The sequence below is a fragment of the Lampris incognitus genome, chromosome 5 (genome assembly GCF_029633865.1).
Source record: "Lampris incognitus isolate fLamInc1 chromosome 5, fLamInc1.hap2, whole genome shotgun sequence".
Taxonomy (NCBI): domain Eukaryota; kingdom Metazoa; phylum Chordata; class Actinopteri; order Lampriformes; family Lampridae; genus Lampris; species Lampris incognitus.
Genome location: NC_079215.1, coordinates 2777806 through 2802414, shown reverse-complemented (window position 1 = coordinate 2802414; position 24609 = coordinate 2777806). Strand labels below are relative to the sequence as shown.

At 44.9% G+C, this 24609-nt stretch overlaps 1 protein-coding gene across 1 annotated transcript; it reads left to right on the top strand.

The window, feature by feature from the left end:
* The first annotated feature begins 1546 nt into the window (after nt 1-1546).
* psmd12 (proteasome 26S subunit, non-ATPase 12) lies at nt 1547-22612 on the top strand. The gene is made up of 11 exons (XM_056280766.1): nt 1547-1729; nt 2548-2607; nt 3743-3871; nt 7170-7277; nt 7374-7478; nt 8387-8536; nt 11216-11350; nt 17146-17258; nt 19814-19988; nt 21833-21910; nt 22311-22612. Exons 1-11 carry the CDS (start codon nt 1622-1624, stop codon nt 22518-22520), a joined length of 1371 nt encoding a protein of 456 aa, XP_056136741.1. The 5' UTR covers nt 1547-1621; the 3' UTR covers nt 22521-22612.
* Nucleotides 22613-24609: the final 1997 nt, after the last annotated feature.

The window sequence follows — 24609 nt, the reverse complement described above, 5'->3', positions numbered from 1 at the left end:
TTCAATCGAAATTTCAATCGAAAGATAGGTGCAAAAAAAAACAGACATCATAAATGCTGTGCGATTTATTTCGAATTGTGTCAAATTGCAATGCAAAATAATTCAAGCGTTGTTATTGCTATATGTTTTTGTTCAGTTCCTGCAATTCAATATGCCCTTTGCTTTGAGGACTTCTGGCACCGTTTTACTTCCATTCCGGCACCCTGCTGGCCACCAGTACCGGTGGTGGTCATTGGTAACGCGGGCCGAGTGTTTGTGGACCGTAGGATGGTTAGGGCAGAGGCTGCAGTTCCGCTATTTGGCCACCTCGAGCACGCTCTTGACATACCCTTCCTTCAGAATGACCCCTACCCCATTACTCCTCCCATTCACGCCATGGTAGAAGAGTTTGAACCCACCTCCGATACTCCTGGCCTTACTCCCCTCTACACACAGTATGCCTACCTTTCTTCTCTCCATCGTATCAGCCAGCTCTCTCCCTTTACCAGTCATAGTGCCAACATTCAAAGTTCCGACTCTCACCTCCACACGCCTACCTTTGCTCCTCTCTAGCTGCCTCTGGACATGCCTACCAGAGACTATAGAAAATGTATTTTTTATTTGCCCAACATATGCAAGAGAACCAGAGATTATTTGCCCAATATATGCAAGAGAACCAGAGATTATTTGCCCAACATATATGCAAGAGAACCAGAGACTATAGAACATGTATTTTTTATTTACTCAACATACTGCGGCGAATTCGGGGGGCAGTCTGGGAGACCGTCGCCACAGCCGGGACGCGAGTCCGTGTCTCCCATTCCGCAAGCGACAACGTTAACCAGTCGACTAAAGGGTCCGACCCGTTAGTAAAGGACCAACGTGTCTACTTATCCATGCACGTTACAATATGCAAGAGAGAGATTCATACTACAAACTATATTGGGACAAGAAGGAATTATGCACATGGACCTAAACACAATTTTCACAAGGAACACTGGGAATGATGTACTTAAATATATTGTAACGTGCATGGATAAGTAGACACGTTGGTCCTTGACCAACGGGTCGGACCCTTTAGTCGAGCGGTTAGCGATGTCTCCTGCGGTGCGGGCGATACGGGTTCGCGTCCCGGCCGCGGCAGTTCCTGTGGTTGCGTAGTCCCCTGAATTCGCTACATTGGTGTCAGAAGTGGGATAGAGCGACGACCGTAAGGCCATCGGAAGCGCATGCGCCCTGAGGCGTGAAGGAGCTGATATGCTTCCCCGAATGAGGGTGGTAGTGTAACGTGCATGGATAAGTAGACACGTTGGTCCTCGACTAACGGGTCGGACCCTTTAGTCGACTGGTTAACGTTGTCGCTTGCGGTGCAGGAGATACGGGTTCGCGTCCCGGCTGTGGCGACGGTACCTCGGACTGCCCCCCGAACTCGCTACAATATCTTCACCTTTCTCAAGGATCGTGGACTGATGGGAAGGCTATAAATTAAGTGCTCTTTAGTGTAACAGTAGGTGGCGATAGTGCTCCATCTGGTTGCAATTCGCCGATAAAACAGAGGCAGAAGAAAAGGCTTAGCAGCCGAGCACTGTAGCGGGAGGCGAGCAGCGCTGCGGGTTATTACGACACTATTCCGGTCGCAAACATGTCCGAGGAGCGCTCAGAAAGATCCGATGGGACGATTGTGAAGATGGAGGTGGACTACAGCTCCACTGTAGACCAGCGTCTTCCCGAATGTGAGAAAATGGCAAAGGTGAGCAGTTGGTGTTAGAGAAGGGCCGGCCGGCTGGCCGGCTGAGTCATGGTGCCGTGGGAGGGCTCGGCTAGCAGGCAAGCTAGGCAGCGTTAGCCGCTCGCACAGCTTTGCGGCAGCCTCCTTTAATCGCCAGATTCACCGGAATGTGACGAGAATTTCCCTGGAATTGGTCAAATGTCTTTATTCGTTGGTTTAATGTGGATCACGCCAGGTCCGGTGAATGTGAGAAATGAACAGAGGTTTAGCTCTTTAGGCCGTGCCGTTCATAAGAAGCCCAGTAACGGTTCTGCTCGGTGACCCACGTTAGTTTGATGTGTAGTGTTTGGGTCTGACCAGTATCTGATGTGCTGCGTTCTGCTCAGCGTGACGGGACATGGGCATCCAATCACCCGTAGACGCTAGCCAGTGGAGCCTGTGGAGCTAGTGGAGCTAGTGGAGCCTGTGGAGCTAGTGGAGCTGACGCTACTCCACCACTTAACACCGGCTAGCTAGCCTGTGGAGCTAGTGGAGCTAACGCTACTCCACCACTTAACACCGGCTAGCTAGCCTGTGTTTTGTCTACTACACTATATAACGTTTTCACGAGGTGGTCTTTTCCGTCACTCATAACATGTACGTGTGTGTGTGTTTTCGTGCTCTATAATGCGAGCTGTCTAGGACGCCCGTCACACTCGCTAGCTTGAAACCTGCTTAGCTGTTAGACCTTAAAAACGTATTCCGCCGATGAGGGATGGTTTGTGATTAGTCCGAATCACGGAAAGAGCAGGTGGGTAGAAACCATGCTTATGTATGACTTTACATTGCGTCTTTATCAGGAGGGGAAGCTGCAGGAGGCCGTGGAAAGTCTGCTGTCACTGGAGAAGCAAACTAGAACAGTAAGTGACTTGGCATCGCTCCTTGACCTAAAATATTGGGATGTTAAACAAATCCATCATTGTAATGCATGTAAATGCCCCCCCCCTTTCTTTGCCTGCGGGCACCCTGTACAGCTAAATACATTACAAGTTAAACATTTGACCGCTTAGCCTATCCCCTAAAACACCTACACAGGTGCAATTACAACATCAATTGTATGTCGTATATTGTGTTTTTCCACAGATTGTGATTGTAAAGCCCCTCGGGACTACCTTGAGATTTTGAGCTATACAAACAAACTTCACTGTCCATTAGTTTAACATACAAATCAAATCATTTACATAGCTTGAGAATGAGGTTTATTCTAACTAATGCTGTTCAATCCTTGAACTGGCTCTGTAATTTGTGGTGAAGAGGGAGCTGAGCCGGAAGGCAAAGCTCTCAGTTTACCAGTCAATCTTTGTTCTAACCCTCACCTATGGTCATGAGCTTTGGGTAGTGACCGAAAGGGTGAGATCATGGATACAAGCGGCTGAAATGAGTTTCCTCCGTAGGGTGTCTGGGCTCAGCCTTAGAGATAGGGTGAGGAGCTCGGACATCCAGAGGGAGCTCGGAGTAGAGCTGCTGCTCCTTCACGTTGAAAGGAGCCAGTTGAGATGGTTCGGGCATCTGATTAGGATGCCTTCTGGGCACCTTCCTTAGGAAGTTTACTGGGCTCAGCCAGCTGGGAGGAGACCCTGGGGTAGACCCAGAACTCACTGGAGGGACTACATGTCCAATCTGGCCTGGGAACACCTTGAGATCCCCCCAGGAGGAGCTGGAGGGCGTTGCTGGGGAGAGGGACGTCTGGAGTGCCCTATTTAGCTTGCTGCCACCACGACCCGACCCCGGAGAAACAGCTGATGAATGAATGAATGAATGATTCTGTAATGGGCAGAATTAGTCTTGAACCAAAATTATACAGGAAATGGTAATGTATATGTGTGTGTGTGTGTGTGTGTGTGTGTGTGTGCATGCTCATGTTGTAGGGTAAACTAACATCCCAATAAGTACCTATTGTGTCTTTGTGTGTGTGAGTATTTGAACACTGACGTGATGATATTTGCATGTACAGTTAACTTTTATCTCCCCCATGTGTGTTCCAACCCTGTTCAGGCATCTGACATGGTGTCTACCTCCAGAATCCTGGTGGCTGTGGTTCAGATGTGTTATGAGGCTAAGGACTGGGACGCCCTGAACGAAAATATCATGCTGCTCTCCAAAAGGAGGAGCCAGCTCAAACAGGTAAGAAAGTGCCCTAATAGGTTATCTCTACCAGTGTTTTCTACCCTTTTTTATTCTTACAAGAACATTACATCCTAAATCTTCTTGTGACCCAAACATTACATCTTAAATCTTCTTGTGACCCAAACATTGCATCCTAAATCTTCTTGTGACCCTGACGTGATTTTATTTTTAGTTGTTCTGCAGAATACTTTTGTAATTCATGTGTTTGTTTTGTTTTTTTAACTTCTAATGACTGAGAAACTAAAGCAGATCTAGTGCACTGAAAGTAACATTGGATCCTTATTTAGTCCCAGATAAACAAACTATTCTGAAGGAACAAACTCTTCAGCAAGTACATTTGTGTTGCAAATCTCAAATTTAATGATTTGGAGAGAGGAACGACTTTGAAAGTTTTTTTTTTCCTGTAGATAAAAGTAGGGATACACTAATATCACTCTTTCATTGCCGATACCGATTCTGATTCTGAATCTTTAAGCATTGACAGATACTGAGTACCCTTCAGTTCCTTTACTCTTGCTGAACAGTGCAGATTGAGACCGTTAGTTTGAGGTCAGTGGGCAAAATAATATAGATGGAATCAGTTTTTCACAAAATTAAAGAAATCGTCTTCCATGTACATAAAATGTGGCAAATCAAGCCCTTTTGCTTTTAACTATTGGTATCAGTGCATCCTAAGATAAAGATAGAATAAGCATTTGGCGTCAAAGAGAAATAAATAACTAGCAAAACATTAAGCCTATTAACATCTAGTCCATGTCATTTAAAATACCATCCCAGGTTTTTTCAGCATCTGAGGGTTTGTGGTTTTTGAAGTTCGTCATTCTCAACGGTTTTCTAAAAAGGTTATTTCAGTGTTTGTTTTGATAGTGAAAAATATAAAGACTGACCTACAATACAATAAATACATTGTGAGAATCCTGGCTTATTGGTATGCCCACCACACTATGCAAGTAAAATGGGGTAATAGTGTTTCAGCCCCATTTGGGGTCAGCAATGGTGTCAGACAAGGGGGAATTCTGTCTCCAGTTCTCTGCAATCTATATACTGATGATTTGTCCAAGCAGTTGAAAGCCTGTAACACTGGGTGCATGATGGGCAATACCTTGGTGAACCATATCATGTATGCAGATGACCTTGTCATCCTCAGTCCCTGTAGCGCTGGTCTCCAGCAGCTCCTTGTTGTGTGTACGGTGTGCAGCAGGATATCGCATACAATGCTAGTAAGAGTGTTGTCATGACTTGCAGAACCAAAGAGGACAGTCATCTAAAACGTCCTGATGTTACATTGTCTGATAATAATCTTGGGGTGTGTAAAGGTGAAATATGTTGGACATTATATTACTGAACAAATGACAGACGATGATGATGGTTATAGACAATGCTGCATTATGTATGCACAAGCACACACTGTCACACAAGTTTGGTATGTGTTCCATTAGTTTGAAGATGTCTGTTCAGAGCATATTGTACACCACTTTATACTGCCCCCCTGTGGTCACACTACATATCGTACACCAATTTATACTGCACACCTGTGGTCACACTACATATTGTACACCACTTTATACTGCACACCTGTGGTCACACTACATATTGTACACCACTTTATACTGCCCCCCCTGTGGTCACATTACATATCGTACACCAATTTATACTGCACACCTGTGGTCACAATACATATTGTACACCACTTTATACTGCACACCTGTGGTCAAACTACATATTGTACACCACTTTATACTGCACACCTGTGGTCAAACTACATATTGTACACCACTTTATACTGCACACCTGTGGTCAAACTACATATTGTACACCACTTTATACTGCACACTTGTGGTCACACTACATATTGTACACCACTTTATACTGCTCCCCTGTGGTCACACTACATATTGTACACCACTTTATACTGCACACTTGTGGTCACACTACATATTGTACACCACTTTACACTGCACACCTGTGGTCAAACTACATATTGTACACCACTTTATACTGCACACTTGTGGTCACACTACATATTGTATACCACTTTATACTGCACACCTGTGGTCAAACTACATATTGTACACCACTTTATACTGCACACCTGTGGTCACACTACATATTGTACACCACTTTATACTGCACACCTGTGGTCAAACTGCATATTGTACACCACTTGATACTTCACACCTGTGGTCACACTACATATTGTACACCACTTTATACTGCACACCTGTGGTCACACTACATATTGTACACCACTTTATACTGCACACCTGTGGTCACATTACATATTGTACACCACTTTGTACTGCACACCTGTGGTCACACTACATATTGTACAACACTCTAGTATACTGCACACCTGTGGTCACACTACATATTGTACATCACTTTATACTGCACACCTGTGGTCACTACATATTGTACATCACTTTATACTGCACACCTGTGGTCACACTACATATTGTACACCACTTTATACTGCACACCTGTGGTCACACTACATATTGTACACCACTTTATACTGCACACCTGTGGTCACACTAGATATTGTACACCACTTTATACTGCACACCTGTGGTCACACTACATACTGTACACCACTTTATACTGCACACCTGTGGTCACACTACATATTGTACACCACTTTATACTGCACACCTGTGGTCACACTACATATTGTACACCACTTTATACTGCACACCTGTGGTCACACTACATACTGTACACCACTTTATACTGCACACCTGTGGTCACACTACATATTGTACACCACTTTATATTGCACACCAGTGGTCACACTATAAAAAAGCAAGCTTACAGAGGCTTTGAGTAGCTTATAATTATGGTATAAGTATACTACCAAAAAGACCTAGATGGTGTAGTTCAAGTGAAATGTCTGGCTGCAGGAGTCGACACCTTTCAGGCTCTTCTAAGAAATCTCATGTATACATTTATTTGCTGGCTCAATGACTCTGATCATGTAATCATCATGAGTTTAACTAATATAAGATTCAGGGCCACACGCTACCAGTCCCGGCAGTGGGAGCACTGGTATAGCTGCCTTCTTATAAGACACTGGTTTGTTCCTTTTATGTTATTTTATTGTGTTTACTCAGTATATTTTTTTTACCTATTTCTCGTTGTCTGTTGTGAAACGAGTCTGCAATAAAGTTTTGAATTGACTTGACCTAGTATAAACATATTGTACTGTTTTTTTTTAATCCATAGACTAATTTTCTAAGCCCTTGAGCTAATTTTCGATATTGATTATTTCTAATTTTTGTGTTCTGTGACTTACCAGGCTGTTGCTAAAATGGTCCAAGAATGTTATAAGTATGTGGATGCAGTTACTGACCTGACCATCAAGCTGAGACTGATTGACACACTTCGCACTGTCACTGCTGGAAAGGTGTGTGTGTGTGTGTGGGAGAGAGAGAGACCAAACTTTTGTTAAACCTTGAGAATGTGGAGCTACTACGACAGTAATGATGTTTTCCTTTGACAGATTTATGTCGAGATTGAAAGGGCCAGGCTGACAAAGACCTTGGCCAACATTAAGGAGCAGAACGGAGAGGTCAAAGAGGCAGCTTCCATCCTACAAGAGCTGCAGGTAAGAGAAAGGGAGCCTTTCTTTTTCTAGTCCAGTCTTGGTCAAAGATGGGTGTACATTTACTGAATTAAAGATGGCTGTATTGGGTGTCCGGGTGGTGTGGTGGTCTATTCCGTTGCCTACCAACACAGGGATCACCGGTTCGAATCCCCGTGTTACCTCTGGCTTGGTCAGGTGTCCCTACAGACACAATTGGCTGTGTCTGCGGGTGGAAGGCAGGATGTGGGTGTGTGTCCTGGTCGCTGCACTAGTGCCTCCTCTGATCGGTTGGGGCACCTGTTCAGGGGGAGGGGGAATGCATGATCCTCACATGCGCTACGTCCCCCTGGTGAAACTCCTCACTGTCAGGTGAAAAGATGCGGCTGGCGACTCCACATGTATGGAAGGATGCATGTGATAGTCTGCAGCCCTCCCCGGATCAGCAGAGGGGGTGGAGCAGCGACCGGGACGGCTCGGAGAAGTGGGGTTATTTGGCTCGATACAATTGGGAAGAAAAGGGGGGGGTGGCTGTACCACCCATGCAACACACCCCCAAATGGAATTTTTAAACTGAATTAGAGCCAGGTATTACCATCCTCCTCACTGAAGCTGATATTTTTTACTTATCAGACATCAGTAGGTTCAGCTTTTGCTTCACCAGAGTTAACTTTCATTTTATTAGTGGCCTCTTAAGCCACCTCTCAGTAGCTAATTTCAAAGGAGCCATGTGGATTCAGCATGACTGAGGACAAGTATTACTTTGAATGAACTGAGCCATTGAGTTTTACCTGGAGTTTACTGTTGAAAATAATATTTTTTGTGTTTAAATTTTTAAACTCATACATTTATGCAGAGGGAAAAGCAAGTATATCCAGTGAGGTTACTGGCCAGTCATACAGACTGTTAAATGACAACACATCTCTGCTCAGGTGGAGACGTATGGCTCCATGGAGAAGAAGGAGAAGGTGGAGTTTATCTTGGAACAGATGAGGCTGTGTATTGCTGTTAAGGATTACATTCGCACCCAAATCATCAGCAAGAAGATAAACACCAAGTTCTTCCAGGAGGAGGGTAGCGAGGTAAGAGGGGGAAGCAGGGAGAAGGGAGTGGAGATAAACTTATAACCAGGAACAGTTCATTGTCATTTCTTACATATACTTGCATACACAAAGGAAGGACATTTTGTTTCTCCCAGCCCACAGCAGTGCAACACAAAAAACATGCATCCAAATTTCCCAAAAATGACACCACCAAAAACAGAACAAAGCAACAAAAACACAAACTGTTAACAACACAGTCCACTCAGTGCAGTGCGGTCCAAAAAAATTCCTCTGTCCAGAGAACGAACGCCAGCCAGGACGACTGTCGGAACTGCTGGTCTGCATGGGTTAGCAGTTAGCTTAGCCTGCCCTGCTTCCGCATCCTGCTAGACCACCATCAGTGTTTGCTCCCCGTGCGCAGCTCCAGGCAGGGGTGGTGGTCCCTGGGCCCTTCGGACGAAGCAGACCAAGCTCCCACAACCAATCCAACGCCACCTCTCCCAGCCAGACACCTTCAACACTCCTTCCTGCACTCCACACAACAACGCAGATGCAAACAAAAACACTGCACTGTCGACGCTAGGTGAGGCCGCCGCCAGACCGCCTTGATGTTTCCTCTTGGGTGCAGCTCCGGGCAGGGCCGTACAGCTCCGGAAAGGGCCGTAAGCTCTCTCAGCCGATCCAGCGCCAGCTGTCATATCCATTAAATGAAAAAAATCGACGAACAAAATAAAAAACATCACACGAAGACACAAACTTAGGCATGGACAAAGACACTGCATAGTCGGCACTGGGTGAGGCCGCCGCAAACGCGAGTTCGCGCTGCCATCTTCCCACCATTATACAGTTATACAGATCTACATTACCATATACACAGTTTTATCCATTGATATTTTCCTGCTACTTTCACCACATAAGAACTTTGAATGCACCACGATTGCAAAACGGTTCATGTTGTGCTTGTGATATAATTGCAAATGCCTGTTCACAGTAGTTAATGTGAGAAGATTTTGGGATGTTGCAAGATGATTAGTTGAATGTGGGGGATAAGTGCATCCTCATGGATATGTTGAGTTTCTTTTGGTGCTTTTCCATGGTGTTCATATTGGCGCACAGTTCGTTGTGGAGTGTTTCCAAACCGTGCTCATTTTTGGATTTTTGGTAACCGTGCTCAATGCACCCAGAGGATGTGCCGGTGGGAAGGCTTAATGATGTCAGTTGGTTTTACATTCATGACGCCACATCTGCTACAGGGTTGATATCCTGTGGCGCCATTATTACCTCCCACACTTACGGGAGCGCAAATGGTAACTGTGCACACAAGCCCTCGCTAGCACAGAGTGGTGCACCATGGCCTCAGTATGATGGCAGAAAGATGGTATTCGATAGGAAGGGAAGCAGAGTTGTTTTTCCCCTCTTCTTATTTGTTGTGGTAAACGCCATTATCTTGTGAAATGCTTTTTTGAACGTCTTCCGATAAGTTAAAATACCCCGAAAAGGAAACTTAAGACACAAAATGTGGATGTAAGATTTACATGTTAACTCGTGCGTAATGAAACGCATCCTTTTCAGCCGTCACATATTTTGAAAGATGAGAATAAGTGGGGAAGACCACATGCGATAGAAGAACTCCCCGAAGACATTATCATCCATTAACTTGTTGACCCTTTCCATAGTCTCCTGCAGCTGATATTTAGGACCATGAAGGTCCACAGTACGTATGTATGATGAATCTGAACCACTAACCCTGCCAGCTTCAGCGTACATGGTATCCTGGGTAGATTCCCATTGAGTGAACTATTTATGGTAATGATATCATTGTATGCTGAATCAAATTTCTTAACTCCTAAAGAAATTAAAACAAGCAATAAAATCTGAACCACTAACCCGGGGAGTGCTGGCTCCGTCAGCCAGCTTTGTGGTGTTTAAAAAATGTCTTAAGCTTTGGTTAAAATCAGCACAAATGTGTAATCACAAATACATGTCCCTGCTTTGATATTTTGCACATATTTTAGATTTCACTCAGGGTTTTTGTTGTACTTTTTATTCAGAGTAGTTACTATATGTTTCTTAGTCAGGAGCAGCCTAGGGTTCTGGATGGAATCAGCCCAGGTGCAACCTGACCGTAGACTGTGTAATTTATATTTCTGGCCATTGAATAGGCCAGACTGATTTTTATAGCTGTTGTCATAGTTTAGGTCAGATTGGTATTTATTGATGTTTCGGGTCAGATTACTGTTTATATTTGTTGTTGCTGAATAGATGAAATCCATATTCATTATGTTGTTGTCATATAGGCCAGATTGCTATTTATATCTACTGTTTTAAATAGATCAGATTGTATTTATAACTTTTGAGATTGGTTTTCTGATGTATTGTCATGTTTTTATTTTGTCTTGATTGTTCTTTGTCTGCCTGTCCAATAGTTTTCTTATGCAAATTAGCTGCCAGCTAACTCGGGTGCAGTTGTAAAATTGTGCGTTGTCCCTGTCAAATAAACAATAAATGAAAAAAGGAAACAATAAGGAAAGGTACCGAAATTTATGGCCCAGTATTTTGGGATTTGGGGGGGGGGGGTGTACTTAAGTCAAATCTGGGCTTGACATAAGTTACTTGGCCCTCATTCCATCACCAAACCAGGAGGAGACAGCCAAATCTGTGGCGTTGACTGAGCAGGGATGTAAAAGAAAGGCATTACTTTGCTTCTTTGTCTCCTAGGAGTTAAAGCTGAAGTACTACAACCTGATGATCCAGGTGGACCAGCATGAGGGCTCCTACCTGTCAATCTGCAAACACTACCGTGCCATCTACGATACACCCTGCATCCTTGAAGACGGTGCCAAGTGGCAACAGGTAAACAGGCCCCCTCTCAAGACCATGATACACAAGTAACATATATGTACACTTCCGTTCAAAAGTTTGGGATCACCCAAACAATTTTGTGTTTTCCATGAAAAGTCACACTTATTCACCACCATATGTTGTGAAATGAATAGAAAATAGAGTCAAGACATTGACAAGGTTAGAAATAATGATTTGTATTTGAAATAAGATTTTTTTTACATCAAACTTTGCTTTCGTCAAAGAATCCTCCATTTGCAGCAATTACAGCATTGCAGACCTTTGGCATTCTAGCTGTTAATTTGTTGAGGTAATCTGGAGAAATTGCACCCCACGCTTCCAGAAGCAGCTCCCACAAGTTGGATTGGTTGGATGGGCACTTCTTGCGTACCATACGGTCAAGCTGCTCCCACAACAGCTCAATGGGGTTCAGATCTGGTGACTGCGCTGGCCACTCCATTACCGATAGAATACCAGCTGCCTGCTTCTGCTCTAAATAGTTCTTGCACAATTTGGAGGTGTGTTTAGGGTCATTGTCCTGTTGTAGGATGAAATTGGCTCCAATCAAGCGCTGTCCACTGGGTATGGCATGGCGTTGCAAAATGGAGTGATAGCCTTCCTTATTCAGAATCCCTTTTACCCTGTACAAATCTCCCACCTTACCAGCACCAAAGCAACCCCAGACCATCACATTACCTCCACCATGCTTAACAGATGGCGTCAGGCATTCTTCCAGCATCTTTTCATTTGTTCTGCGTCTCACAAACGTTCTTCTTTGTGATCCAAACACCTCAAACTTGGATTCATCCGTCCACAACACTTTTTTCCAGTCTTCCTCTGTCCAATGTCTGTGTTCTTTTGCCCATCCTAATCTTTTTCTTTTATTGGTCAGTCTCAGATATGGCTTTTTCTTTGCCACTCTGCCCTGAAGCCCAGAATCCCGCAGCCGCCTCTTCACTGTAGATGTTGACACTGGTGTTTTGCGGGTACTATTTAATGAAGATGCCAGTTGGGGACCTGTGAGGCGTCTGTTTCTCAAACTAGAGACTCTAATGTACTTATCTTCTTGCTCAGTTGTGCAACGCGGCCTCCCACTTCTTTTTCTACTCTGGTTAGAGCCTGTTTGTGCTGTCCTCTGAAGGGAGTAGTACACACCGGTGTAGGAAATCTTCAATTTCTTAGCAATTTCTCGCATGGAATAGCCTTCATTTCTAAGAACAAGAATAGACTGTCGAGTTTCAGATGAAAGTTCTCTTTTTCTGGCCATTTTGAGCGTTTAATTGACCCCACAAATGTGATGCTCCAGAAACTCAATCTGCTCAAAGGAAGGTCAGTTTTGTAGCTTCTGTACCGAGCTAAACTGTTTTCAGATGTGTGAACATGATTGCACAAGGGTTTTCTAATCATCAATTAGCCTTCTGAGCCAATGAGCAAACACATTGTACCATTAGAACACTGGAGTGATAGTTGCTTGAAATGGGCCTCTATACACCTATGTAGATATTGCACCAAAAACCAGACATTTGCAGCTAGAATAGTCATTTACCACATTAGCAATGTATAGAGTGTATTTCTTTAAAGTTAAGACTAGTTTAAAGTTATCTTCATTGAAAAGTACAGTGCTTTTCCTTCAAAAATATGGACATTTCAATGTGATCCCAAACTTTTGAACGGTAGTGTGTATATATATATATATATATATATATATATATATATATATATATATACACACACACACATACACACACATACACATATACACAAGTAACATATACATGTATACACACGCACACACACACATATATAGTATATACATATATTAGATGTTGAGAGCTAGTTGAGGTGGTTCGGGCATCTGATTAGGATGCCTCCTGGGCGCCTTCCTTTGGAGGTTTACCAGGCACGGCCAACTGGGAGGAGACCCCGGGGGTAGACCCAGAACTCGCTGTAGGGGCTACATGTCCACTCTGGCCTGGGAACACCTTGGGATCCCCCAGGAGGAGCTGGAGGGCGTTGCTGGGGAGAGGGACGTCTGGAGAGCCCTACTTAGCTTGCTGCCACCGCGACCCGACCGCAGAAAAGTGTCTGAAGATGAGATGAGATGAGATTATATATATCTATATCTATATATAGATATATATATCTATAGAAAAAAAAATATATAGGTAGTTTTGATGAGAACTGCTTTTTTCCTATTCTGTGCTGTTTTTAACGCTAGAGCGACCGGGATTTCACTCCTACCTAAAATGACCATGGGCGGTCAAATTGACGGCCGGTTTTTAAACTCTATATTGTGTCAGGATAAATACCCAGTTGAGATATTAATGCATTACATATGTTAGTCTGTCTGTTATGAAACTAACTGACACCAAAATTATCAATTTAACAACATTAATACTATTTTTCAAACAATTTAAATGGCCGCCATCCAATGCCTGAAAATACTGCAACACCTCCGTGGTAGTCATGGTGCGTCTGTAACAGCATCTGTAACCAGACATGTTGGACATAATCAAAAACAAGTGTAGACTATTTCTCTGCACTGGAGAACGCTAGTGTGTTTCTAGGACACAGCAACGAACTTCACGAAGGAAACGGCGCCACCAACACACGTCATAAATACTGACATGACGCACACCATCACGCACAAATTACGAGACGGTCTTTTTGACCGTCCATGGTGGTTTTAGATGGATCTTACCATAACTTCTTTTTTTTGTGATTGATCTAAAACTCATTTTAATGCAAATATATGCAATCTTAGGAGCATTCACGGAGCGGCAGGTCTGTATCTCCCCCCCCCCCCCCACAGTCATTAAACTTTGGAAATCCGAAACGGTCATAATGACAGCCTTGGTCGTTCTAGTGTTAAGTCCTTGGTGTTATCAGCATTGGACTTTGTGAGCGTTGGAAAGTGTTACTTTCTCCATGGTATAAGAGTGTTAGACCTGTTATATATCATTGTTACACCTGGTATATATCATTGTTAGACCTTTGCTAGATCATTGTTAGACCTGGTATAGATCATTGTTAGACCTGTTATATATCATTGTTAGACCTGGTATAGATCACTGTTAGACCTGTTATAGATCATTGTTAGACCTGTTATAGATCAGTGTTAGATCTGGTATAGATCATTGTTGGACCTAGTATATATCATTGTTAGACCTGTTATAGATCATTGTTAGACCTGTTATAGATCATTGTTAGACCTGTTATAGATCATTGTTAGACCTGTTACAGATCATTATTAGACCTGGTATAGGTCATTGTTAGACCTGGTATAGATCATTGTTAGACCTGGTATAGATCTTTGTTAGACCTGGTATAGGTCATTGTTAGACCTGGTATAGATCTTTGTTAGACCTGGTATAGGTCATTGTTAGACCTGGTATAAGTCATTGTTAGATCTGGGATAGATCATTGTTAGACCTGGGATAGATCATTGTTAGACCTGGGATAGATCATTGTTAGACCTGGGATAGATCATTGTTAGACCTGGGATAGATCATTGTTAGACCTGGTATACATCATTGTTAGACCTGTTATACATCATTGTTAGACCTGATATAGATCATTGTTAGACCTGGGATAGATCATTGTTAGACCTGGTATCGATCTTTGTTAGACCTGGTATCGATCTTTGTTAGACCTGGGATAGATCATTGTTAGACCTGGTATAGGTCATTGTTAGACCTGGTATATATCATTGTTAAACCTGGGATAGATCAATGTTAGACCTGGGATAGATCAATGTTAGACCTGGGATAGATCATTGTTAGACCTGGTATAGATCATTGTTAGACCTGGGATAGATCATTGTTAGACCTGGTATAGGTCATTGTTAGACCTGGGAGAGATCATTGTTAGACCTGGGATAGATCATTGTTAGACCTGGTTTAGATCATTGTTAGACCTGGGATAGGTAATTGTTAGACCTGGTATAGATCATTGTTAGACCTGGGATAGGTCATTGTTAGACCTGGTATAGATCATTGTTAGACCTGGGAGAGATCATTGTTACGCCTGTTATAGATCATTGTTAGACCTGGTATAGATAATTGTTAGGCTTTTAAAAAGGGTAGTTGGATGGTGGCATGGTCATACGCATCAAAGTGCAGTTCAGTTGGTGATGTTGGGGCAGGTTGTGGGTGGGTCGCGTTTATTCAAGGAAAATATGCCAATTATCAGTATAAGTTAATTTGCGATAAATATCCCTACGCTGTTTTAATTTGGATGATTTGTCCTGACTTGCGTAGGCCTGTAAGCAGGCTTTACATGCACAAAACGTGTGTGCTGAGACGCTCTGTCCATGCTTTCAGACATTTTGATGACACAATATTCACAGTTCCACAGGATGTTCAGGGTTTCAGCCCAACGTTTGAGTTTACAAAACTAATTTGCTGTCAACTTGCGGTGGTCACTGATTTATTTCACTTCCATCACGTGTGGAGCACATAAACACTGCACCCCAGCTGAGAGCAGCAAATGACAAATGATCTCCACTCACATTTCTCGAAGCTTGGACAGGTGTTTTTTTCAGTGTTGGGGTTAAGTCTCTTTACAGCCTATACATAATAGGTTATAAAGCATATCTGATTCATTCAGTCCATAACAAACACAAAGCAAGCCTAGATAATTATTCTGTTTTAGCAGTGTCTAAATAGTAGCCACATATCTGATCTAAATACTAGCCACATATCTGATCTAAATACTAGCCACATATCTGATCTAAATACTAGCCACATATCTGATCTAAATACTAGCCACATATCTGATCTAAATACTAGCAACATATCTGATCTAAATACTAGCCACATATCTGATCTAAATACTAGCCACATATCTGATCTAAATAGGAGCCACATATCTGATCTAAATAGGAGCCACATATCTGATCTAAATAGTAGCCACATATCTGATCTAAATACTAGCCACATATCTGATCTAAATACTAGCCACATATCTGATCTGGTAGCTTGCAGTCTATTCCACCCTTTAGCCAACAAAAGAGGATACATATGTGAGCAGGGGGGAAAAAAAATTCAGAACATTTTCAAAAAAGTGAGTTTGAAATAGCAGGCCGTGGGGCGTCCGGGTGGCGTGGCGGTCTGTTCCGTTGCCTACCAACACAGGGATTGCCGGTTTGAATCCCCGTGTTACCTCCGGCTTGGTTGGGCGTCCCTGCAGACACAATTGGCCGTGTCTGTGAGTGGGAAGCCGGATGTGGGTATGTGTCCTGGTCGCTGCACTAGCGCCTCATCTGGTTGGTCGGGGCGTCTGGTCGGGGGAACTGGGGGGAATAGCATGATCCTCCCACGCGCTACGTCCCCCTGGTGAAACTCCTCACTGTCAGGTGAAAAGAAGCGGCTGGTGACTCCACATGTATGGAGGAGACATGTGGTAGTCTGCAGCCCTCCCCGGATCAGCAGAGGGGGTGGAGCAGAGACCGGGACAGCTCGAAAGAGTGGGGTAATTGGCCAAGTACAACTGGGGAGGACCCCCCCCCCCCCAAAAAAAAAAGGCAGGCGGTGGATCTACTGATATCTGGTTGCCAAGCGTGGGTTGGGTGGCGGGTGGGTCCGTAAAAGCTTCGGTGGCTCCAGAGTTGACCTGCGTATCACTGTTCTGCAGGTGTGTGTTTAAGGGGTCTTCAGTCAGGGTTCAGTGGCTTTTGCAACATCATACACTTATTATTTGACAGCAGATCTGGGTTACAAGCTGTTGGGGCTGGTTTATGTAGCATCATGTTGTGTAGTCATCATCAGGACTTGTTTGGATAAAGCTGACAATGTGTTTGTTTCCAGGCCCTGAAGAGTGTCGTGCTGTACGTGATCCTGTCCCCTTACGACAACGAGCAGTCAGACCTTGTGCACAGAATCAACGCGGACAAGAAATTGGAGGAAATCCCTAAATATAAGTAAGATGTTCCTCTTTGCGCCGTCCCAGTGGTTATCTGCCCCCCAGTCAATAAGCGACTAGTTATCTGATCACAGTTGTGTTTTTACTGAAGTTTGATGCCCACACAGAGGCTTACTCAGGGGCCAGGGGGGTTGTTCTGACGGCAGTATGCCGAGACACGTGCCAAGTCCGTCAGCTGAGCTTTGTCATTCTGCTTTTAAACAGTATCTCAGACGCATGGGTCTCAAACTGTATGTTGTTGTTGTCAGAGAGATAAACACGTAGGTTTGAGAATGGATTACTTGAGCCAGACATACTAGTCAACTACAGGTAAAAGAAAACTCCACGCTATCTGCTAAGGTCACACAGTGAAAGATAGTGGCGTCTTTCGGAAACGAACTACAGTATGTAAAGGGATAGTATTAACCTGTCACTGTGTTCGGGAATACCGGTCTGGAATTCTGGAAATTTAAAAGCGGTTAAATCTAATCAATAGTTCTGTTTCAAAATGTGAATTTTACACACAGTTCAATAAAATGGATGTTTGGAATCATGAGCCAAGTGTTTTAAGAAGTACTGGTGAATACTTTGTGGGACAACTCATCATGAGGACATGAGTCACTTTTATCCCACCAGGAAGTGCTGTAACATCAATGCTGCTGTAACGATGATTCATGTGGGCATTGTGGCGCCTTTACTTTTGAAGTAGCACTGCTTAAGTTAGCACTTTTGCGATCCCTATGGGTCATTAGTGGTAACTGCATCACAGTTTTGTCACATTTTGACCACATTACCCATAAATCCTTTGCTGTTTCCTTTGACTTCAGGTTGTAAACACGTGTGGCTTCTGAAGTAAGCTGTAAGATCAGCTGTGTTGAATGTCAATGTGGATGACAACAGTTTCTCTCCGTATTTGACTATTTCATCCTACCACAGCGGATCATCCGTTTTAATTTCTTCCTGTCCTCTGCGTCTTCCTCTGTTGCACCAGCCACCTGCATGTCCTCCCTCACCACATCCATAAACCTCCTCTTTGGCCTTCCTCTTCTCCTCTTCCCTGGCAGCTCCATATTCAGCATCCTTCTCCCAATATACCCAGCATCTCTCCTCCACACATGTCCAAATCATCTCAATCTTGCCTCTCTTGCTTTGTCTCTAAACTGTCCAACCTGAGCTGTCCCTCTAATATACTGGTTCCTAATCCTGTCCTTCTTCATCACTCCCAATGAAAATCTTATCTTCATCTCTGCCACCTCCAGCTCCACCTCCTGTCTTTTCATCAGTGCCACTGTCTCCAAACCATATAACATAGCTGGTCTCACCACCATCTTGTAAACCTTCCCTTTAACTCTTGCTGGTACCCTTCTGTCACAAATCACTCCTGACACTCTTCTCCACCCACTCCACCCTGCCTGCACTCTCTTCTTCACCTCTCTTCTGCACCCCCGTTACTTTGGACAGTTGACCCAAGTATTTAAACTCGTATGCCTTCATCACCTCTACTTGTATCTTCACCATTCCACTGTCCTCCCTCTCATTCACACATAGGTATTCCGTCTTGCTCCTACTGACTTTCATTCCTCTTCTCTCCAGTGCATACCTCCACCTCTCCAGGCTCTCCTCCACCTGCACCCTACTCTCACTACAGATCACAATGTCATCCGCAAACATCATAGTCCATAGAGACTCCTGTCGGATCTCGTCCGTCAACCTGTCTGTCACCAGAGGTGAAGAAGAGGGTGCACTTTTCTTCACCTCTCTTCTGCACTCCCCATTTTGTTGACTATTTCATCCATCCATTATCCAAACCGCTTATCCTGTTGTCAGGGTTGCGGGGAATCTGGAGCCTGTCCCAGCAGTCATTGGGCAGCAGGCAGGGAGACACCCTGGACAGGTCGCTAGGCCATCACAGGGCCGACACACACTGGAAATTATTATATTATCAAATCAATCAAACAGTAAAGTCCACTTTTTTAATTATCATAATGTTGGTAATTGGTGATGAAATTACACCCAACAATGTACCCTACTGTGTCCAATCAATATAGATATAGTTCTTAGCTGATTTGAGCTAATGGCTAGTTGGGCCATTGCTTTCTATTAATTTTCAATTTTGTGTCGTTATTTAGTATTTCATTTCAAGATCAAACGAGAACAGCAGTAAATTGGTGGCAGTCGTTTGGTTAAAAACCTCATACTGTGGTCGCTCCCTCATATTAGCATTTATTTAGCACAAGTGGCTCTTGTAGGTTAAATATTTGCGGAGCAGTAGCCCAGTACACCATCTCTGTTAAATAAATTATAATACAAGGTAGCAGCCAGTGTGTGTGAATTTTCATCTTTAACTATTACTGGTACATGAAGAACTCAGTACCTATGGATGGATGTGTAAATGCCCACCAAACATGAACAATTAATCAACAAACACAGTGTTAAACACAGCTAAGCCAATTTGGTTTACATTTATGATTTTAGTTTCATATTTTTATTGTCGTTTCATCTTATTCCATTTTTGTGTCTATTTTAACATTTTGTTCAAATTAGCTCTTAAAAGTTGTCTTCTTCCCTCCCCAGGGACCTTCTGAAGCAGTTCACTACCATGGAGCTGATGCGCTGGGCCGCCCTGGTGGACAACTATGGGAAGGAATTGAGGGAAGGCTCCCCCGACAGCCCCGCCACAGACGTCTTCTCCTATTCAGAGGAGGGCGAGAAGAGGTGGAAGGACCTGAAGAACAGAGTAGTGGAGCATGTAAGTCCGTCAGTTAAATGTAGGGGTTTCTGGGGTCCGCGGTGGCGTAGCGGTCTAAGCATCGGCTTGGTGTCGATGCAGTTGCCCACTGGGGACTGGGGTTCGCGCCCCGGTCTCGTCAGATCCGACTATGGCCGGACTCGATGAAGCAGCAATCATTGGCAACGCTGTCTTCGGGAGGGGGGCGGAGTCGGCTTGTGTTCGTCATATGAATGCGTCTCTGTGTGTGTCGGAAAAACAGTGGTTCGGCTTGGATTCGCCTTGTCACGAAAGTGGGGAGGCGCTTTCCTTCGAGACTGCCGGCCGGAGAGATGCAGTTGGCGAACGCATGCAATACGAGGGTGGGTGTTTGAATTAAAATAGGGATCAATTGGCCACTAAATTGGGAGAAAAAAGGGAAAAATCAGAAATAAATTAAAAAAAAAAAAAATGTAGGGGTTTCTCACCGGCATGTTCCGTGTGTAGGATCGTGTGAGGTGGATTTGTTGATTCCCTTTCTTCCCTCCAACTGGTCTAGCGTTGAATGTCAAGTTTGGTTGCTGCAAGATTTATCAATAAATATGCGATAAAGAATCAAGACAGGATGGTCCTCGGCATCGGGGTAGTGAAGCGGTCTATTCCATTGCCTACCAGCATGGGGATCACCAGTTCGATCCCTGTGTTACCTCCAGCTTGGTCGGGTGTCCCTACAGACCCAGTTGGCCGTGGCTGCGGGTGGGAAGCCAGATGTTGGTATGTGCCCTGGTCACTGCACTAGCGCCTCCTCTGGTTGGTCGCCTGTTCAGGGGGGGGGGGGATAGCGTGATCCTCCCATGTGCTACGTCCCCCTGAAACTTCACTGTCAGGTGAAAAGAAGCGGCTGGTGACTCCACATGTGTCAAAGGAGACATGTGGTTGTCTGCAACCCTCCCCGGCTCAGCAGAGGGGGTGGAGCAGAGACCGAGACAGCTCGGGAGAGTGGGGTAATTGGACAGGTACAATTGGGGAGAAAAAAAAGGAGGGGGATCAAAAAAAAAACAGGATGGTCTTCTTAGCCCTGGGCCAACTTTTGGTGTGCGCTGAGACCACTGGGATGCCCTGATAACTCACATAAGTGACAGCTCGCAGCTAAGCAAACCATTGCTTGGGCTGCTAAAGCCAGCTATCTGCCGCTCTGATGGCCGAGCGGAACAAACCGCCGTTCCTGCAGTCCGCTCGTCACCTGGCTGGGAGGTTCATATCCCAGACTCGCCGGAAGCGGTCACAGCCAGAGCGTCCACGGGGTAAGGCATTCATTAGGCCACCCTTACCCGAGGGGTAGTGGGTGTAGATCGGTGTAGTGTTCGGGGACTCGTCGTTCTCCAGCGACCCCTCTGGCCCATCTGGGCGCCTGCAGCCAAGCAACCTAAAGCATTCTTCCTACGCCTCCTTCGCGGCCTGAAGGTGATGCAATCCATACGAGGCTTCAGCGTGTAAAATAGCGAGAGCAGCCGACACGAGTTTGAAGAAAGCTGGTGTTACGACTATCTCCTTCCTGTGGAAACGTGAGCCAGGGGAGTTATTCCACAAGAGTTCCGGCCATATGCCATTGGGTTAATCGGGTGGGATGAGGAGGAAAAACTAGAAATACATTTAGAAAAGAAAAAAATCCCCCAGCTATCTAGCAAAAAAGGAAGTGAAGGTGAGGGATACACTGACATCGATGTGATGTTATCTTTCAGGATCAGCAGGAATTGGTACTTAAGGTTATCGGTAGTCGTGCCAAAAACGTCCACAAAATGCTGCTCTTATCTTTGTGTCACCTGTTGCAGATGTTGTGCTGCAGGGATGCATATTAATGAAGTTCTTCTGTTTCCACTCCTCAGAACATCAGAATAATGGCCAAGTATTACACCAGAATCACGATGAAGAGGATGGCTGAGCTTCTTGACCTGTCTGTCGATGTAAGAACAGTTCCAGTACACCAAACTGGAGACTAATCACAGTTGTACATGCAGATGAACCAGTGTCGACCTATTTCTCATGAGTCTTATTCGACCTCCGATTCAGATTTGTTGTTAATAATGGGTTTTTTAGTCTAACACATACTTTTCCAAAGCATTGGTCAAAGTCTAACATCATTTTGTTTGTTTTAGCTTAATTATTTTGCATTTTAATGGTAATGGCATCAAGTAAATGTGGAATACAAGCTTAAAAATAACCAGAAATTTGCCAAGAAAGTCACTCATAAAATTAGTTTTGCATCTAAAAATGAGTTTTGCGTCTAAGAAAAAATATTTGGAAACTTTTGGGTTCCCAGAGGAAAAACTGCGGTGATAATAAAGCACCTTTGTCCTTTGTCAGGAATCGGAGGCGTTCCTCTCTAACCTGGTAGTAAACAAGACCATCTATGCCAAGGTGGACCGGCTGGCTGGCATCATCAACTTCCAGAGGCCGAAAGACCCCAACGACCTGCTCAACGACTGGTCGCACAAACTCAACTCCCTCATGTCTCTGGTCAACAAGACCACACACCTCATCGCCAAGGAGGAGATGATCCACAACCTGCAGTGAGATGAGAGCGGGGCGGCGCTCCTTGTTTTTCCTGTTGTTTTCTATCATACTTTTCTTTGTGAACGTTTCGGAAATAAAGTTCCTTGAAGGGCTGTGATGTCATCCCAACTCATTTCCGGACACCTCTGCACCACATACACACACCGCCTTTCGCAGTCGCGCTAGTCGGAAACGTTCATGATGAAACGACCGAGCGTTATGTGCAGCCCTGTGTCCGTGCGATACAAGACTTCCTGTCCTTCTCAGGACAGAGCTCCCCGGGTGAGCCAGTGAGGGATCAAGCCACCGTGCTCTTGCTCAGTCCAGCGTAAGGCTGGTATGGCTGAAAGCTCTTTTCATGTCTACGTGTCAGTGTAAGCATTAAAGTTCACTCGTGAGTAATGAACATTCTCCTGAAGATGTTGAAGGGTGTCTTGTGTGGACCTGGCTTGCTGTGTGTGTGTGTGGGGGGGGGGGGTATCAGCTCCATGTGTATGTGCTCTGTATTTCATCCATCCATCCAGTATCCAAACGGCTTATCCTGCTGTCAGGGTGGCGGGGATGCTGGAGCCTATCCCGGCAGTCACTGGGCGGCAGGCAGGGAGACACCCTGAACAGGCCGTCACAGGGCTGTTCCATCCCTCCATCCATCCATCCATTATCCGAATCAGGGCCATTTCATTCATATCAAATTATAATCCATCTTTGTGTCTTCTTCTTTCGGCTTATTCCCTTATTCTCATACCTACAACCCAAAGGCATAAAATAAAATAATTTAAAAAATAATGATACCCGGGGTGTCCGGGTAGCGTAGCGGTCTATTCCGTTAGCTACCAACACGGGGCTCGCCAGTTTGACTCCCCGTGTTCCCTCCGGCTTGGTCGGCCGTCTCCACAGACACAGTGGGCTCTGCTGTGTGTGTGTTGCGTCAGTGTCTTGAGGTCTTGTGTCGACGTGAAAGAGGAGCGGCGACACTACTGAATGAGCTGTGGCGGCCTGTACGCTGCTGCTGGAGTTAAAGCTGTGGAGCTTTAACTCCAGCAGCAGAGGGGAGATAAATTGTGGTCTCACTCATTTTGTCAGATTCTGTGGACGTAACTGATGCCGTTCACAGTTTGAAGTACAGAACCAGAGAAGAGCCACTCTCGCTAATGACATGCCCTGCCCGGGTGTAGCTGGTGGTGTTGGTTTGTCAGAAGAACGTCCCCCCCCCCACCGCCCCGCCCCCGTATCACAGCGTTGTGGGGACGAGCCTCGACATGAGGTTGTGTAATGTGGTGTGATGATGAACATCACTGCCAAGGCTGCTGATACAAAAGCCTAGCTCATTGTAAGGCCTCTGTGAGTGTTTTGATTTTATCAAGATATAATAATAATATAATAAGACTCTCCTGTATTTTTAGATTGTATTAATTGGGCTTTATGTAACTCCAATTCAAAGAAAGTTGAAATTAATAGACAGCAATGACCCAACTGGCCATCGGCTCAAATCGGCTCAGAATTACATCTATATTCTGTGGTATGGTGGTGCAGTGGTTAGCACTGTCATCTCACAGCAAGAAGGTCCTGGGTTCGAGCCCTGGGGTAGTCCAACCTGGGGGGGGGGTAGTCCAACCTGGGGGGGGGGGTCATCCCAGGTCCTTTCTGTGTGGAGTTTGCATGTTGTTCTCCCCGTGTCTGCGGTGGGTTTTTCCAGGTGCTCCGGTTTCCCCCACCATCAAAAAGACATGCATGTTAGAGTTAATACTCCTCCTGTCTGTGCCCCTGAGCAAGGCATGGCAAGACCACTGAGTTGGTCCCCGGGCGCTACACGGCGGCTGCCCACTGCTCCTAGCTACACAGCCAGGATGGGTTAAATGCAGAGAGGAATTTCCCCATGGGGATCAATAAAGTAGTAAATAAATATTGACTGGGCACAGTCGGGTACATTGCTGGGCGTAATTTCATCACCAATTGCCAACATTATGATAATTGAAAAAGTAGACTTTACAATTTGATTGATCTGAGGATATAATTTCATATGTGTGTGTGTCGGCCCTGAGATGGCCTGGCGGCCTGTCCAGGGTGTCTCCCCGCCTGCCGCCCAGTGACTGCTGGGATAGGCTCCAGC

Excerpts from the sequence above, each read along its gene's own strand:
- psmd12 (XM_056280766.1), top strand. The coding sequence starts at position 1,622 with ATGTCCGAGGAGCGCTCAGAAAGATCCGATGGGACGATTGTGAAGATG. Across the intron at positions 7,278-7,373 it reads GCACTGTCACTGCTGGAAAG|ATTTATGTCGAGATTGAAAG; the intron begins GTGTGTGTGTGT and ends TTCCTTTGACAG. Across the intron at positions 17,259-19,813 it reads GAGGAAATCCCTAAATATAA|GGACCTTCTGAAGCAGTTCA; the intron begins GTAAGATGTTCC and ends TTCCCTCCCCAG.